General features: G+C 38.1%; 1 protein-coding gene across 5 annotated transcripts in view; it reads right to left on the minus strand.

Moving 5' to 3' along the window:
• DENND1A (DENN domain containing 1A) overlaps positions 1-18335 on the minus strand; it is a 218184-nt gene that overhangs the window by 102364 nt on the left and 97485 nt on the right. For all 5 annotated transcript variants that reach the window (XR_012778177.1, XM_075519367.1, XM_075519366.1 and 2 more), the window contains exons 9-10: positions 13803-13913; positions 6178-6278 (exon numbers count right to left, since the gene is read on the minus strand). Coding sequence is in view for 4 of the 5 variants with exons in the window: in XM_075519367.1 (XP_075375482.1) it covers positions 6178-6278; positions 13803-13913 (212 nt within the window). In the remaining variant the exon portion in view is untranslated. The remainder of the gene's footprint in view (positions 1-6177; positions 6279-13802; positions 13914-18335) is intronic.

The following is an 18335-nucleotide window of genomic DNA, read 5'->3' on the forward strand; positions in this document are numbered from 1 at the left end:
GACCACCACTACACCATGTCCCTCAGCACCACATCTACACGGCTTTTAAATACCTCCAGGGATGGGGACTCCACCACTTCCCTGGGCAGCCTGTTCCAGTGCTTGACAACCCTTTGGGTGAAGAAATTTTTCCTAATATCCAGTCTAAACCTCTCCTGATGCAACTTGAGGCCATTTGCTCTTGTCCTATCACTTGTTACCTGGGAGAAGAGACCGACCCCACCTCTCTACCCCCTCCTTTCAGGCAGTTGTAGAGAGCGATGAGGTCTCCCCTCAGCCTCCTTTTCTCCAGGCTGAACAACCCCAGGTCCCCCAGCCGCTCCCCATCAGCCTTGTGCTCCAGACCCTTCCCCAGCTCCGTTGCCCTTCTCTGGACACGCTCCAGCCCCTCAATGTCTCTCTTGGAGTGAGGGGCCCAACACTGAACACAGCATTCGAGGTGCGGCCTCACCAGTGCCAGGCACAGGGGATGATCACTGCCCTAGTCCTGCTGGCCACACCATTCCTGATACAAGCCAGTTCTTCCTAAATGCTGTTCAGTTCAGGTCCTGAGACATGAAACGCTCAAGCAGTTTTTAATACTTTATCAGGTTAGATGTGTATTTTAAGACTTTCAAGTGAACTTCAGTGAGACACATTGCTTGTACGTGTCTCACTGAGACACAGGAGAAACACTCCACACAACCTTTAATCCTTCTGGGACCCATCACAGATTAAAGACTGCCCTTCAGACCAGTCTTTACCTACCACTTGACACTTCATCAGTCCTGGGGCTTCTTACAACAACTACTAATTACTCAAAGTTGTTTGATGGCAGCCAGTATCCATTAAGTGCAAAATTAAGAAGTATCAATTTCTACTGTGCATATTTACTACCTATACAAAATGCATGCCTAAGTCTTTTGGAACAAAGAGAAATGTTATTACTCCTCTTGTGCTACGCTGGTTCCCAATGCAATCAGTGTTATTTATAATCAGATGAGTTATATAGGTAAATATCAAATCATTAAAGTAGTAATGCATAAGCATGAATATGGATATTGTGGACTTAATGGCTATATATTGCCTATTTATTACAGTTGCATTTTTACAATTTCTTTAATTCGTTTCCTTAGGCTAACTAGAGACCTCTTAATTATGCTCCCAAGAGGTGGGCAACTACTAATTGGAAGAGAAGCAGGTGAAATAGAGGGACATTTCCTCTTAAGTGAAAAAACCCCACCCTTAAAAAATACTGCAATTCACCAGAAAAAGTAATGTAAAACCCAAAGATCTCAAAAAGGTTCATAATTTACAGCTACACAGGGATTTGCAGCATTTTGCTTCATTGTTCCTGGAAAATTGATTAGGTCACATTTACTGAGTTCATGTCTTGATACTCAAATACTGACTGAATGTGTTGCTCTTTCACATCAGTAGTACTTTACTCTCTAAGGTAGTCTCCTGGTTTCCCTTCAGATTACTCACTGAAATGCAACAGAATTCAATCAGAAATTTATTGGGGTAATTGATGCAAATTAGAAACACGACTGCATAGATTGGACTGATGTAGAAAACATACAGCTAAGAAACCAGAAGAGCGACTACAAGAGCTTTTAGTGAGTACCCAGATGTACCAGGCTAAATCGCAATGCCTACCAAGAGGCTCATGACGAAGGAATCATTGTTTCCCGAGCAGCAGGAGTACTCGCCCTCCAGTTACCCCCTCCACCTACTTAGGGGAGCATATTGAACTATATGCAGATTTAGAAAACAGGAGAAAGGGAGTTAAAAAAACTCCTGGAGAAAGGGAAAACTGCACCAATAGAAACATTTGTTCGGCAGCTGTGCCGGGGTGCTCTAAGAAGGTGGCTCTCAGAATATATTAATGTTGGCTGCTAAGCAGTCTATCTAATATAAAAGACTGTTTTAATCACCCTAGAAAATATACTGTTGCTTCTGGTAAAAGCTCACAGAATAACCCGAGTGACAATGCTCTGGGACTTAGAGAACATACTAAGCTGTGTTACCAGGTCAGCAAAGACAGGCTTTTTTTGCAGGCTAATTTTAAACACAGACACTGAGAGCAAAAAGGAAGAAAACAGACACAGTGGGAGGGTTTTTATGCCACATGAAAAACAAACTGGAAGAAGTAGTGAGGAAAATTAATAGACTGTTTCTTTCACATCAAGAAATGTTCAAATTCCCAACAACAAAATAGATGGACAAGATCTGGCCAAATTTCAGTAGTTGTATGTGCTTGGCTACTGATGCTTGGTGGCAGTATCTCATTAACCAGTACTTTTGGCACCTGCTGGCATGTACTTTAAAAAAAAAAACCAAACAAAAAAAACCAACCAACCAGCAGTGCTTCATGTGTTTCCTCTGTTCTATATTCAAAGGAACAAGCAATTGTGCATTAAGGTGTGAAACTTAATGATAGGATTCCCACCAATTTCTAGTCTCCTCCACCCAAATTTTTTCCCTGGGCTGAAAATATATTAAAGAATGGTACCTAATTTAAAAAAAAAAAAAAAAAAAAAAAAGATAGCACTCTTCCCCTTGCTTCCCCCCCCTAATTAATCTAAATGATAGGGATCAGATGACTGAAGTCATTCCAGATACCTGTACATGGTACTATATACCACACCACTATTATTGGCTCAGCATCCCTACAAAGAGCATCCCTCAGCATCCCTACAAAAAGTACAAAGAGCAAGTGTTATCGAGAACAAACATTTTGAAGATAAAGGCTTCTGGTATTTTCAATTCTGTGGTTAGGTATGTGAATGAGGAATGCAGGTGAACATAAATATTAAGTTCAAAAAAATCCTTTCAAGAGGGAAATGGGAAGGAAATTACTCACTTCCGCATTATAAGTTAAAAAAATTAGCAAAGAGCAAACTGAAAAAAATGAGAAACCACAGTGTTTTGAAAGTACTTGGTGTAAAATGTCAACAAAGGACAAAATGCTATAGAAAAAACTTCAGCTTTAACAATGTCAGTGAAACAGATTCGTATTGCGCATGTTTGTGGTAGAGCTGCCATTCACTTGTAACAATAAGCAACCACCCACCTTCTCCTGCCTCACTCAGGAAAGCGCACTTCTCTCAAGAGCTAAGGGGAACTCTCCACACTGAGCCTGAAGTTTCTCTTACATTAAGTTGGCCAAAAGGATCTTCAAGTGGCAGGAGGAGAGAGAGTTAGTGATTCTACCCGTTCGCTCTCTGCAGAGAGCTATTCTACCTTTTTGTAGCTCTGGAAAGATCCAATAGTAGTTGTGCTCCCCCCGCCTCCCCAGGAAATACAACCAATTTCAAATTTCACAACCATGGAGCTGCCCGTCTATCAGTCAGGACCTTAGAAGTTTCCTTTAGACGAAAAGTTTCCACTGCAACTCAAACGATTTAAAGCAAATCATCACAGGTAGAATATACATTTTGCAAAAACTTTCAAAGATCACAAGTAATACAGTCTATATACCCTTGTGTGATTTTCAAAAGAGCAGGAGAAGATTCAAAAGCATCATACAGCACAGTCAATAAGGGGACACAGTCAACTGAATGAACATTATATTTTGTATTCATAAGAACTGAAGAATTCTCATTACTTTAAATTGTGTCTCCATTTCAGGTCTTTAAAATTCTTATGTCACATTTGCAAAAGAAATAACCAGGCAATAATTAAAATTAAACTCTTTTTTTCTAAATAATCTCAGGTCATTTCCCTTAAGAGGCAGACACCAATAAGCAATAATACCACCTTAAAGCAGAGAGCACGGAGCTGATTTCTCAGTCCTCCTAGGCAAAAGTGACGTCTGTAAGTTCACATGGTTACAAAATAGATGGACTTTATTTTGCGAAATATATTTACGGCAAATAAATTGTTGCTAAATTGACTTATTCAAACAATTACAGTGTGTGTAGCTACCTCTCCAATTAAAGTTCATATCTGGCTAAGGTAATCAGTTGTTGTATCTGTGAGCATGCAATTACAATCTGCCTAATAATTATACATTTTTAAATCATACTTTTCACACACTAGCCGGCTCATTCGGTATATGGACAGGGTGTTACGCCATGAAAGAATTCATTCAGTAGAGCTCAATGACTTGTGTCTTTATTTCCTTGGGTACACTGCCCAAGTGTTTGCTTTTTGCACACTTCTGCTCCCAACTGCGGGATCTGGACTTAGCCCCTTTTAACGTGTCTTTGTCAGAAAGTCGATGAATACCTAATCTTCAAACCCAGCATAAAAACCTCTTGTGGTCCACATCGTTGTCCTGAAAACTCCTAGCAGCATGTACCTGAAGAAAAAGCTGGCAGCAGCAGCCTTCATGTGTTAATTACACATGCGAAGCCCATTATGCAGAGAAAGGGCACCTGCTGGCAGTGCAAATGACTAGAATCTGCCCTTCCTGTGCAGTGAGTAAATTGAAGGTTCATTTCTACAGGAGATAATAGTTTTTAGATTCCGTTCCGTGTATCCTCGACATAGGCACATACTTAACATTTAAATCATCTGCAGAGGAACAAGCTCCCTTTAAATCTACATGTTTCAGTTCCTAGCACTTCACTTAAAAATGCTAGTTATCCCGGCTGGTTCCTTACTCTTGCTTAAATGCAGAGAAAACGTCACACAGACACTATCACTCTTAAAAAAACCCAGGCAACCTCCACACTAAGAGCCACACTTAATATATGGTATCGTGTAACACAGTAAGTTTAAGTTTGTTTTTTTTCCCCGAGAAGGACTTTTTAAAATGCTAGGGGGCAGAGGGAGGCTGTTTCTATGTTTTCAAATCATTCCCAGAGGTGCATTAAGCACCACACTCCCACAAACATTTCTGCTACACAGGGAGACCCGGAAGGCCAGCCAGTAGACCTTGCCAGTAACGACAAAGGCGTTGAGTCCCTCAGTCTTTTCTGTGTCCTTCATCACTTGACTACATGACCACGTAGCAGCAGGTCCATGTTTTCCTTGTGCTTTCCTTTTACCTCCAAGCCTGTAGAAGCCTCTCGTTACCATTTACGTCCCTCAGTTTAACTCCAGCCAAGCTTTGGCCTTACTAATACCATTCCTGCATGCCCAGAGAACAATTCCATTAACTCTCTAACAGGGCTTGAAAGTTTAACTTCTCTAGGAAGCCTAAGGTAAGGCCATTCTTTCTGGGCAAACTTCATCTCCCTGCTACATACACAGAGAGAAGGGGGGGGGGGGGGGGGGGGGAAGGGGCAAGACACACAAACTGAGCTTGGGAAGCAGCACCTAACAGCTGAGCAACTAAAAGCAGCAGCATCTTAAACTTCCTCTTTGTTAATTACTCAGAGTGCTCATCCACCATTCCTGTGCACAGTGAACGGGAGAGATGATGTTATGGCTGATTAGGCTAAACTGTTTGACTTTACACTAGAAAAGAAAGTTAAAACTGAGAGACTGTTTGAGGGGCACTGTAGACAGGCTTCTGAACTATTAACCACGGAGTCCAAGACACACGCCTACTGACACGCTAATCTGGAGACCCCAACAGTGAATACGGAGGCTTCTTGGGCCAGCTGGACAGTGTGGAATCATCGAATAGGTTGGAAGGAACCTCAGGAGGACAACTGGTCCAAGCTCCTGGTCAAAACAGGACCGGCTTTGACATTATAGGAGGTTGCTCATGGGCTGTGCCAAAATTTGACACACCATGATAATGAGTAAGTTTTTGAAAGGTGTATATTCATTCCCCTAAATAAGGTAAATATCATGTTCTAAACACACGCTTATAATAAAAGATCACCACAGGAAAATGAATTTCTTTCCACCACACCCAACAGAAGTTCAGGAAAGCAGAAAAATAAGAGTATCTTCTCCACTGTATCCTCTACTGTTGGAGTCTTAATTCAGATTTTAACATTTAACACAGACATGCTGAAAACAGATTTTAATTACCCAACATCTAAGTTGCAGCATTCCATAGTAACCACCCGTATTAGAGTATTTCAACATACTGATAGACGATTATATCTTGCCATGAAAATAAATTTTTTACTTACTAGGTTGGTTGCTTCCTTAATATGCCTATGTATTTTTAGAGTAACAGTTGCATCATAAGAGGACTTAAGACTTACTATACAGAAATGTGAAAACTGTTGTGAATCTAAGTGATATATATACATATATAATATATACACACACATATATATATAGCCTTACCAACAGTAGTCCAATAGATGTGGGGGCAGAACAGGAATGTAAACATGCTGCCAGAACATCGGGTAGAGCATAGCTGCAGACCCATGAATGCAGGCAGTTAACTGAAAAACACATATTAAAACAGGATCATAAATAAGACAAAAACCAAGCTTAAAAAGGCAAAGTTAGAAGAAAAAAGAGTAGAATCCATTCTGCTTTCATATCAACATGCTTTATTACAAAATATACAGTGCTCTTGTTAAAAAAAGGGGTATTGGTGGGTGAAGCATGACTTGTTTATGGTGGTTGTCATTCCACTGACTTTGTAAACAGCTGAGAACATGATTCATAAAACAAACAAAACCTGAAAAGAACACCCAGTGTTCTATAAAGCAACAGAAACATGGAAATGAAAACACAAAGGGAACTAAAAAACAGTAAAGGCAAATCCCCCAATCCTGGTAATTACCATCCATTAAATATCATAAAACTGCACTGAAATTATAACACAAACTGAAAAAAACATTTGAGCTCAGAAAGATGCAATGTGAGTGGCATACATTTCTTAAGAATATATCATACTAAACTCGGTGATTAAATTTTTATTATTTAAAAAGGGATTTGTATCTAATTGCCCTTCACCAAATCATTTGATCCATTGAATTTCTCAGTTATATTTTTAAAAATAACTCATTCAGAATAGTTTTGATGTTGGCAGGTACTGAATGAAAAAGATCACAAATAGCAAACACAAGTGCCAGTCAAGCCGTGGGGAGAACCCTCACAGAGCTTTGGAGGAAATTGTGTCTCTCGATCCTATTTCAAACGATAATTAATAATTTGGAAAAGAAGATAAGCAGGATATTTGTCACATTCACCAAGGATATTAAAATGGAGAAGGTGGTAATCCTCGATAAGGAAATCTCAGCAAAAGCTATAGTTAAAGTACTGTAAGAGGAGGATATGAACACACACACCTACTTGGGAAAATATAAAATAAATAAATCGGAACACTCATACAAATAGACACATACATGGAAAAGACTAAGAGGTGACAGGCAATCACATCCACCCTGACAGCGTTTTGCAGCTTAGAGTGTCTTTTAATCTCAAACGATACCCAGCGCAAGTAGTACAATGTGTTTCACTTGTGAGACACATTTTGAAAACAATACTCAACAAGAGCCTACCAGTTATTTGAAGGTACGCCGAAATCAAGCATATAATGCTTGTCTGGACAATAGGAAGGAGGAAGAACATTGCTTACAAATATCAAAGACAAATTCTAAAGGACTTAGGTCCTTGTGGTAGCCTGAAGTTGTGTGAGATGAAACTAAGCAAAGACAAATCATGACTTTAATCCTAATTCAGTTAGATGTGGTGTAACCTTAAAAAAAAAAAAGCAGACAACCCTCATTATCATTAATTTCCATTAAGACGGACTAGTGAATTATATACCACTTCACAGGGAACCCACGACTGGTTAAGAAAATAGTCTAGATGAGCTAATACAGTCTCTTAAGGCTCCATGTAAGGGAAAATCAGCTGGATGTAGCTTGGATGTAGTTTGGCTTATGTTCAATGCCAAAGCCTTTACGTAATTCCAATGCAATTTCTGTAAATAACAGAACCTGGTTTTCTGATTAAAATGCAGGTCATTAGGCAAGAAGATTGAAGACAGGCACATATTTTACGTGTTATTTTTAAGCCTCTGAACAATACAGATCTGGATAAGCAGTAAGAATGCACCAAGGAACATGGATTTCGGGGGAGAATTACTGTGGTTCTCTGCAGTATGGTTCAGATAAGAACCACGGCGAGGTATCAGGTTCACAAGCACGTGCTTTTCAAAAGCAGAAAAGTGACTATAAAGATGAACCAAAATACACTTTGCAATTTACAGCTCAAAATGGACACGGATTTTTTTCAGTCATTCAGAACCTAAGACCAACTACGCCGCGTATAAACCCATACAGCACTTCAATGATAAAAATTTCAGACATAAAACCCCTCAAGTTGAAAAGCCAGAATTTTGACCTATACCGTGTACCTAGCGGAGAGATATTGTTATTGTAGCTAAAATACATGAATAATCTGTCTGTTTAATAACGGTTTTGAGCTCCAATCATCCCTATCACCTAATCAAGAAAAACCTAAGAAAAAGAATGGCCTACTAAACCAGATCAAAAATCCCTTGTCTCCCAGTATTCTGTCCAACAGTGGTCAACACAAATTACTAAAAACACTGATCAACACATTCTTCAATAAAATTGGTATTTTCCATTTTCTCTGTCCCCACCAGCTTGCAGCTCACACGTCATGTGCCAATGAATTCAAATAAATACATGGAAAAGTGCAGCCTCGTCTCTTCATTTTAGCCTATTCCCTCACAGTTTGGGTGCTCTAAGTTTCGAGCATTTTGAGACAATAAATTAAAAAATCATCTCCTACCTATGTTCTAAGGGCCACACATGATTTTCCATATTTCTATCAAGTTCCCTGCCTCCTTAGTATCTTTACCAGGCTGAATGAAGAGGTCTAGTCTACTCTGCTTTCTCTAACTGAGAGATTATTTTGTATATTTGCTTGTTCTTGTTACCCTTCTCTGTACCTTTCAGTGTTTTACTTTATCATTTTTTATTTGAAGTAGATAAGAACTCATGCATATTCACGACATGGGCAAGCCATGAACATATCTAGTGGCATTATGCCCTCTTTTTTGTTCTCTACTCCCTTCATAATAATTTCTTGGCTTCAAGCCTTCAACTGAGTAATAAGCTGGCATTTTCATAGATTGATATCTCTCTTTTCAAAAAAACCTCCAGTATCTCTTTCCGAGTGGTAATAATTAGTTCAGTTATTCAGACCGTGATTGCTTACATGGTTAGAAGTGTTTTCTCCCATAAGCATTATTTTATATTTATCCATGCTATGCAACAAAATGACTGCCACAACTTTTTCTCCCCTTTTTAAAAATTGCTTTTCAGGAGGATATTGAACAAGTTCCAGAATAGAGCACTCTTGGACTGCTTAGCAACTTCCAGGATTAGGAAAACTGATAATTTTTCTCACCCTTTTTCTCCTCAACCTTTTAGCCAGTTGTTTACCCTCAAGAGGATCAAACTCTCCTATGCCACAAAAATTTATTTAATAGCTTTGAAGAATTCAACATTTTTCAATCTTACCTAGATTTTTAAAGATTTTTAAGATTTGAGGCATAGATTTCTTTTGCAAAGGTCATATTTACTCTTCCCATGAAAGCTACATAGTCACTCCTCACCTTAGCACTGCTTGATTTGGCTGTGTCTTAACAAGAGGGTCCACAAAGCTCAAATGCATCCCAGTGCTGATAACATGTTTCCGTAAGTGAGAATACGCAGGAATTTAAACTAGATTTGAACAACCGTCCTAAGGAAATAACATCTTCGAAAACAGACAGGGTACAGCAAGTATTTGAACAAGTACCTGTTCAGTCTTTCTCAATAAGAAAGCTCTTTATTAGCAGGTGAACATTATTTTATGGCCCACATGGGATGGAAAATTAGTATGTTAGAATACTAATTAAAGCAAAAGTTAGAAGCTACAAAATCTCGAATTTACACTGTATTTATGACTCATGAAACACTAAAGATTTACCCCTATCCCATTATCTTTCAACTTATCTTTATATTATTCCTACTGGAGACGATGGTCCTCTCACACACACTAGACAAAAGGCATAGCCTAGTTCCAAAATATGCAGCAGAAAAAAAAAGCATGCTTTCCCAATGTAATTTTTCCTCTATATTCCTAAATCCTTTATGTTTTCTGTTTCTGTTCTCCAAATCAAAAATATGTCTGGAAAAAATACTGTTTACAAATTTAATTCTTACTTAAAAATTGCTTCTATGAGGATCAAATGGGTTATTTCCTGGCATTATTATACAACATGGTTGCCGCTGTAGAAGAGTGAACTCAGTAATCCAAAGAGGCCCCTTACAAGCCCCCCTCCCATTGGTTTTAAAACTCAGCAAGAAAAGATGAAACAGGCATAATGCTCAACACTGCAGACATCTGAGCAGAACCTGTCACTTATTTTTGAGACGTACTCCCACCTTGCTATCTGGCATGAATTCAAATAACATACTACCATGAGTAAGCACCAGTACTGTCCTTCAACTCTGCCAAGATAAGGGCTCATAAAAACGAAATGGCATATTTGCTGGAGACCTCACCTGATTAGTGATGGCCATACAGAAAACAAGCACTTAATAATAAGGCAGCCTGAGAAATGCCCAACTGTCAAAACTATAGGAATCCAGGATTTTGAAATAAGATTAGTTCCACTACCTCAGCTTCCTGCAGCTGTTGCTAGAGCATGTAAAAAGATAGCTATGTAAGACAGACACTGATTCACTAATTCACTTTTCACAGTTTTATATTTAGTACTCTAAAAGCCTTATTTGAGCAAATTAAATCAATGGGATTTTGTCATATATATAAAAAATTATAAACTGATGTTGAATTACAATAGGCCATTTTCCAGTGCATCTTTCTCTCTCTCTCTCCTGGTGCATATACACTGCACAGTTTTACAGATGCAGTACATGGCTACAAACGTGCAATATATACCGGAAAAAGTGACCACCTTTTGAGTGTTTGTAAGATCATTTTTCTGCATTACTCAGGGCTAAAAATAAAGTAGAAAGCTTAAGACTGAGCTACATAAGAATTAAGCAGTGAAAGCAGGGCTGTTTTAAAAGCTGTGTATGAAGGTCAAGACCTGTACTGGCAGGTTATCAGGACAGCAACAGAGCTCTTGGGAAGGAAGAGCTTGTACATTTAAAACGGTAGTTGTAAGACGGCTGTAGAACAAGAACTGTGCAAGCTCTTAGCTATGTTGCACCACAAGGGCATGTGGTGAATGGTAGTAATCATAGGTTGTCTCTTCCTAAGGACCACCATTTCCGTATCCTCAGAGCCCTGAGGCATGTCAGAAACCAACCAGGGAATAAGAGGCTGTGCATCAGAGCTTTCCATGACATGGAAGAAGTGACATGGCAAGCTCTCAACTCCCAGGAATAAAAGAGTATCCGTGTCAGAATGGTATTTTTTGCTTTGTACTAACACTGTAATAACAGAAAAATTAGGTAGAGAAAGTCACCTCAGTATGATGGAGCCAAACAGAAACATCACAGATATTCACAAGTGTAAGTCTTTTAAGAGTCATCAGGCTTCATGTAAGCCGCCTTTCTAAAATGAGAGACACCCTGCTGCTGCCCTTACCACAAGTAGTTAACATACCTTGTTGAGGCAGGGCTGCATGGGCAAGTTATGGTGGAAGAGAGAATACAGGATGCAAGGAAAGCTCTTCTGTTCCATTTTTTGCAACAGCAGGCTCCCACCAGCAGGTGGTCGTTTGCCAAGCACAGGTTTTTATCCATTTTGGTTCATATTTGGCTTTTCATGAGTAGTTAGATCACAGAATACGTAAAGAAATTTATCATGAAAAATTGCTTTAACATTTTCAGAAATCATTTGAGTTTCCTTTTGTAGGAAAAAAAGAAAAAATCCAATAAAACAGCAATAAATCTTCCATAGCTTCAGTACACATGGTTTATAAAATAGCTAATAAACACAGCCACATTCAGTTACCTCTAAATCTTATTCAATTTAACTATATTAAGGATATTTCAAATCAAAATTTGAATTTGATATGCGGTATTATAACACAGAACTCATTCCACCATAAAAGACTTTCTATCCAGGACTCTCTAATTTTCTCTCTCTTACCTGATATTAAATTTAAGCCTTAAGTCTGAAGTGTGCCATGTCTTTCAAAGTTAAAAGAAATTAACTGCAAATAGGTCCCTTCCACTTTTTTGTTAAAAAACTAAAAACTAAAAACAAAGAAACCAATCGCCGTCACCACCACACCACCCTCACTTTACTTTGAGAATTCTCAGTTTGGTACGTTTCCAGTTACAAGGTCTTGGCTTCCGCTGAGCACAGTTTGAAATAAAATAATGCAGCTTGTTCCTACTGCTGGAACATGCAGAGCAGAGCGTGCAGGCAAGGAATCACTGGCTCTGGCCCAACACTTCAAACCTGTCTTACACTGTCACTCCAATCTTGGAGCAGTTTATATATAAAGTTGTAAGATAAGAACACACAGTATGAATACCCCTCCCTACCGAAGAACCAGACATGCTTTTATCTTGGACAGAGGCAAAAGGAAGAGAAATAGCAGAAAGATAGGAAAGAAAACACAACCCTACTTGTGAAATGGCTCATTAGGGAAGGCAAAGTGACAGGTAAGTAATTCTTCTTCCCAGGCTCTGTCACAAAGGGAGAGATTAAACCAACCAACCACACAAATTTTGAAATGCTTTGGATAGCCATTCTCTTCTTTCCTCCGCTCTGATAATTTACTATTCTTTTCATTCTTCAGGTTTCTGAAATAAACACAACTCTCTCTCATTTTATTCAACCACCAGGCCTCGATTTGCTTATTTTAGTAGGGAGGACATAGAACACTTGGCAGATATAAAAGTTAAGATTTTACAAGTTTCCTATGATAGTAAACTTTATAATACTTAAATTCTTTTGGTTAAATGTGGGATTGATTGTAAACATTTAGTAATTATTAATAGGTCCCAGAGATTATTCTAACTCTCCTAGTTTCACTTACCTTTCAAAACAATATCGTAATAGTTATTCTGAGATTAAGTATGAAGTCTTACCCTTTCATTTTTCTGCCCTGTATCGACAGACCATTCGTATACAGTTTATGTACACAATTTCAGCCTTCCATAGTATTTACACAATTCCATGAAGCAGTTTTAATCTCAAACACAAAGTAAGTCATGGTCATACAGTAAGAGACTAGTTAATACCATACAAAATGGAAATAGAAGCTTGTATTTTAGAAAGGATTGCTCAAGTACTTAGTCCATAGCACCAGAAAGCAAAATTAGTTAAACCATCTTATGCTCGTCATTCATAAAGGAAAGCAATCAATACCCATGTACAGAGCAAACAGAATGAAAACTTAACATTTTCTTTTATAAATAAAATCACAATCTTATTGACTGATAAACCTTGAAATGCATAACACAAAACTTTGAACTAAATCAAGCTGTGTGCTTGTTTTGATGTCCAGCCATTTTTAGAAGAGAGTACTCGAGAGTATTCAGTAGCTTTCATCTCTCAGACCCTTGATGGAGCCTAAGTAGCATTAAGACTACACCTTATCAAACAAAACTGCAAAAATGTGGATTGTCAATGTATTTTAGCCCACTCCTTCAGACCATCCAGAGGTCACTGGAACATCCATTTGACAGCATCATTTATCTTTTTTTTTTTTCCTGTCAAGTAAATTATGAAAAAGGGACTTCACTATGGCATAAATGTTTATACATTTGTGTAGCAAACAACCCCAAGAATTCCTGTATCCAAAAACCTCTTTTGCATTTGAACATCAAAGGCCAACAGAAGTTCACATCGAACCACACACAGAACCATCACATAGCACCACAGAATTGAGTTGAGGTTGCATAGCTGAGGTTGGAAGGGGGATCTAGAGATCATCAGATCATTTCCTATATATGACTGTCATCTTTAAAAAAGTACTGTGAAAAGAAGAAATTATTCTGCATTTTACTTACAGTGCTCAGCTTACTACAACAAATGAGGATGCGGCGTTCATACAGCATACTGGCATAGAGATGCAGCATGTTGTTGACATCAACTGCTACAAAATACTCTGTCAGATTTCTCTGGGAAGAGAGAAAATAATTTTTGATTCATGATATTACAAAAACAAGTGTCCTTAACAAAAAAAATAACCAGATTTCATCCTGCTATTATGCTACATCCAGTACTTGGCTTAACAAAAGAAAGCAATGTGTCATCTTATGTCAGAGTACTTTGTAATTGCAATATCTTTCCCCTAACTTTTGGGGAGCTAGGTCTTGGAATAATAAAATCCATGATGCTTCACATACAGCTTCTTAAATACAAGATACTTCCCTGAGACAAAAATACGTTCTGTCACTTTCATGGAAACTTCAAAGCTGCCTGATAAAGTATTTAAAAAAAAAAAAAAAAAAAAAAATCACACAACCCAATAAAAATGGGAGGTTTTAGTGGACAATTCAAATATGACAAATTCAAATGTAAGCTCAGTCTATGCTAGAACAATTCTGATAATTAGAAATACACATGGGCATTTTTTAACAGGCAAGCTAAAAACAGTTACACAAGTTGTCTGAACTCCTCACTTCACGCACTCAGAGATGTTTCCCCTCGGTGGAAGACAGAAAGCACCTCCTTGGGGGCTGGGGAAACTGAGGAAGGAGACAGAGGATTCTCTCTCTCTGAAAATTTCAATGGATGCCCATCTCTGATGAAGAGGCAGGATTCAAACATCCCATTTTACTTGAGTGATCAGTATGTTTATATAGTATAAAGAAAATTAATTGCAGTAGAATACTGTAAGCAAAGCACATTTGTCATCTGCCTTTAAAGTACAGACAGAAAGACCAAGACACAAGCAAGTAACACTGCCGAAACTTTACATATGCACTTCCTAGGCAACACAGGTTTCTTCCTTGCTTTTGCTGCTCAGAATATGAAAAAGTACCTATGTAAACATTATTGTAAATAACTGAAAATCAAAAAAGAAAACAGAGCAAGCTGCACAAGAGGCTATGGCCACTTCGTCCCCCACATCATCCCATCAGCCAGCAACATTATCCATTCATCATAACCAACGTCATTGCCCTGTGCACGTGCTGCAGTGGCATGAATCACGCGTCATTTACTAAATAATTAAGATGTCTTCTAATAAACAACAGAATGTGCTATCAAAACCAGAAAGCCACCATGTAGGTAACTTGATCAAAATGTATTATGTTATGAGGGGCTTTTACAGTGCAAGGCGAACAAAAAAGGATTTTTGTTTGTAGAGGATATTTTCACTTCTTAAAACACAAAAATTTAAAAAGAGGGGGGTGGTGGTGGAAAAGGTAATACACCCAAAAATGCTGATTTAGGGAATTTGTTTCCAAATGCTTCTTACAGATATGAAAGGGTTGCTATATGATAAAGACAGTCTTATACAAAAAGCACATGTGAGAGCAAAATTAGATTAGTCATGAATTCAAGTGCAATCTTAATCATCGTTAAATAAAAAAGTGCAGAAAAGCAAAAAGCAAATATGATTTAGGAACTTAAAGAAGCTCAACAAAGCCTATTAGCACTTTTGACAGATCCAAAGATAACTCTAAAACCACCAATACTTGGCCTGAGAAGTCTGCCAAGATGCTTCATACTGTGCAAAAATATGTTCCACAGCTTGCCATCCAAACACAAAGAACTAAAGAAAAATTAAGCATTGTATTTGGAAGACTTTTGTACCAGCATCTAGACAGATAAAAACTAAGCTCATTATGGTTAGCTTCAAACATGTTAATATAAAACAATCATTCAGGTCTTTGTTACAGAAAAGCTATAGCCACAGACAGGTATATTCAAAGAAGGGAAAAAAAAAAGCAAACACATTTTGCCAAAAACCTATTAAACTATCATGTACTTTTTCTATATTTCTCATCCCATCTGTGCTGATTAGCATGATATTTTTGTCTAAACATAAGCTGTCTTCTCTACGGCTCTTCTTCCCCCTCTCACCCATCTTTCCACAACGCCAAAACACAGTGCATGACGACACAATTACTGCAAATAGTGTGAATTAAAAGAATTTTTAAGTAACACTGAACTCCCTTTGATGCCACCCAAATTAGGGCATGGCAAAAGCAGCCCATAAGCCCTACATTCTGCCTGAAGATGTAGATATGCATGTGCATGCATGTGGTTATAAGGCAACAACATCCACTACTGAGAGGAAAATAGACACAGGGACTTGATCTGCAATTATTCTGTCATCAAGTTTATTGTGGCGAAATACTGGCTTTGACACACAAACGTACCTTCAGATGGAAAGATTTATAAGGTTCTAGTCTTCTCTGCTCTCAGAAATTTGCCAGTGACACCTGCGAAGCATGTGGGCTGTATGGTAATGTATTGATACTACGGAAATTCACGTGTTAGCTCTAAGTTGTATTTATAAGAAAGCTGTCATCTTTGAAGATGAAATTGGGACTTACACATGTATTTTGAAAGACATGTCTCGTAAGTGACAAAACCATGAATGAGTTAAATAAATACAAATGAAAGCGTTCCAATTTGCAGTATAATTGCTGTGTATTTTGTTTCCTAGGATTTAAACCTTTCTTGGGAGAGTAAAAAGTGGGATTTTCAAAATAAAATACAGGAACAGGTATCCCCACTCCTCTCAAAACTCAGTAAGGCGCTACAAAATTCCCTTACGCTCCTTTGAAAGTTCATTCCTAGATCAATCATCTATTTGATCATTTGCTATCTAATATCAGTAAATGCACATGCACGCTGACTTTTGAGATTAAAAAAAAAAATTCATGTACGACTTTTCCTCCATCATCTAATGAAGAATTTCTCACTGAAGGAACAAAGCAATGAGCTCTCTCTGCAAAGAGTGAAGCTCAAACATAGTGACATGGATTATAGTTCACCTATTTTAGTCTGCTCTTGAACAGCTTCGTTTACAACACTTCAGTAAATTTCCTGTTAGGTCAACGGAATTGAGGAATTCCTCATCTTATTTAGAAGTTTGTTTGCTTTGAAATATCACACATTCAAAATCTAATACGGGTTAGGTAATCTGGTATGCAGCTAACACTCTTTTATAATGCCATGCTGCTGTTTGGGAGATCAAAATAATGAAGACAATACACTTTAGCAAATGGTATACATATAGAAATAAAAGCGGAGGGTGGGGGGTGGTGTTTAAGAAAACCAGGTAGCAAAAGACATATGTTATAATGAGTGAAAAATCTGGCATTTTGAAATATAGGACTGAATGATACAAAAATACACCAGAACATCATCACCAAGAAAATGTCATCATTTCAGACTGCTAACTTACCTGATATTTCTGAAACACCACAGATACTACTAGGAAATTTACAGTCTTGCACTGTATTTCCTGCAATGAGCCCGATTTACTTCTGAAGTCACAATGCATTTACAAATCTTTCATATAACTTAAATCTTTTGGAAAAGTAAATGCTTAGCTGTTGCATAAAAGCGTCCGTGCTAAATGTTTTCGTGACTCATTAAACATATTGATCTGACACAAAGTCAGATAATTCCAACAAGTTTGTTAACATTCCAAATAGAGTTCTGTGCAGCTCTCCATTAATCATTACATACAACTTCAAAGTCTGGCACTACTAAAACTTTTGCTAATGTGGGTTTTAAAGTGTAATTACTGATAAGATATGTATAATTTTGAATAAATCAGGCCAATTGATTAAAATCCATGAAGATTTATGCTCATTTAATGTCCTTGTATTATCCTCTAGTATGCTCCAATTCTACATGAAAGTTGCATTAAGACAGATAAAATCCTCATAAGAAATTACACAATAATTAGAAAAAAATAAACAAAACCAAAAGAAATGCCTGAAAACTAGATGACAGTCAATTGCAACAACAGTTAGACTGAGGAATTTGATTTTTAATATTTTCCTTTCTAACAGTGAGCCCTAGCTTTTTAAATTTGGAGATAGATATAGATATAGATATGAGCCTACATATTTGTTAACTGAAGGAAATGTTCTTCCACTTCTGTTCCCAGAGGTGCCCTGGTTCACCCCAAGCACTGCAAAGAGTCCATCCTTCACAGTGACATCACGGCACAGGATACCTACACGGGAACAGTCACATTCCCTCTGAGGCACATCAGCACCACTCCATGATTCAAAGAGGATGCTTTTTAGCATCACATGGCACTCCCTCCCATGAAGGCTGAGCGTTCCGCTTTCAAAGGGTTTCCAACTCCTTCTGGCCCAAGGCCTCTGCTTTTATAACAGCCTTTGATTCGTGAGCATTCATCATGTCTCCTGCTCAAATGTTTTGGGAAGCTGACTTGTACCTTTGAATATAAAGCGAACATCACCAGCAGACATAACCAACAGAGCATAAATACAGCATACTTCCCGAAGCCTTTCCTATGTAGCGTGATATTAAGCTGTCCCGTGTCAGTTAAAGTAGGCCCAAGGCAGATGATCTACTTTTAATCCCTGCCACTGGTTTCTTAC

Source organism: Mycteria americana, chromosome 17 (assembly GCF_035582795.1).
Source record: "Mycteria americana isolate JAX WOST 10 ecotype Jacksonville Zoo and Gardens chromosome 17, USCA_MyAme_1.0, whole genome shotgun sequence".
Lineage (NCBI taxonomy): Eukaryota > Metazoa > Chordata > Aves > Ciconiiformes > Ciconiidae > Mycteria > Mycteria americana.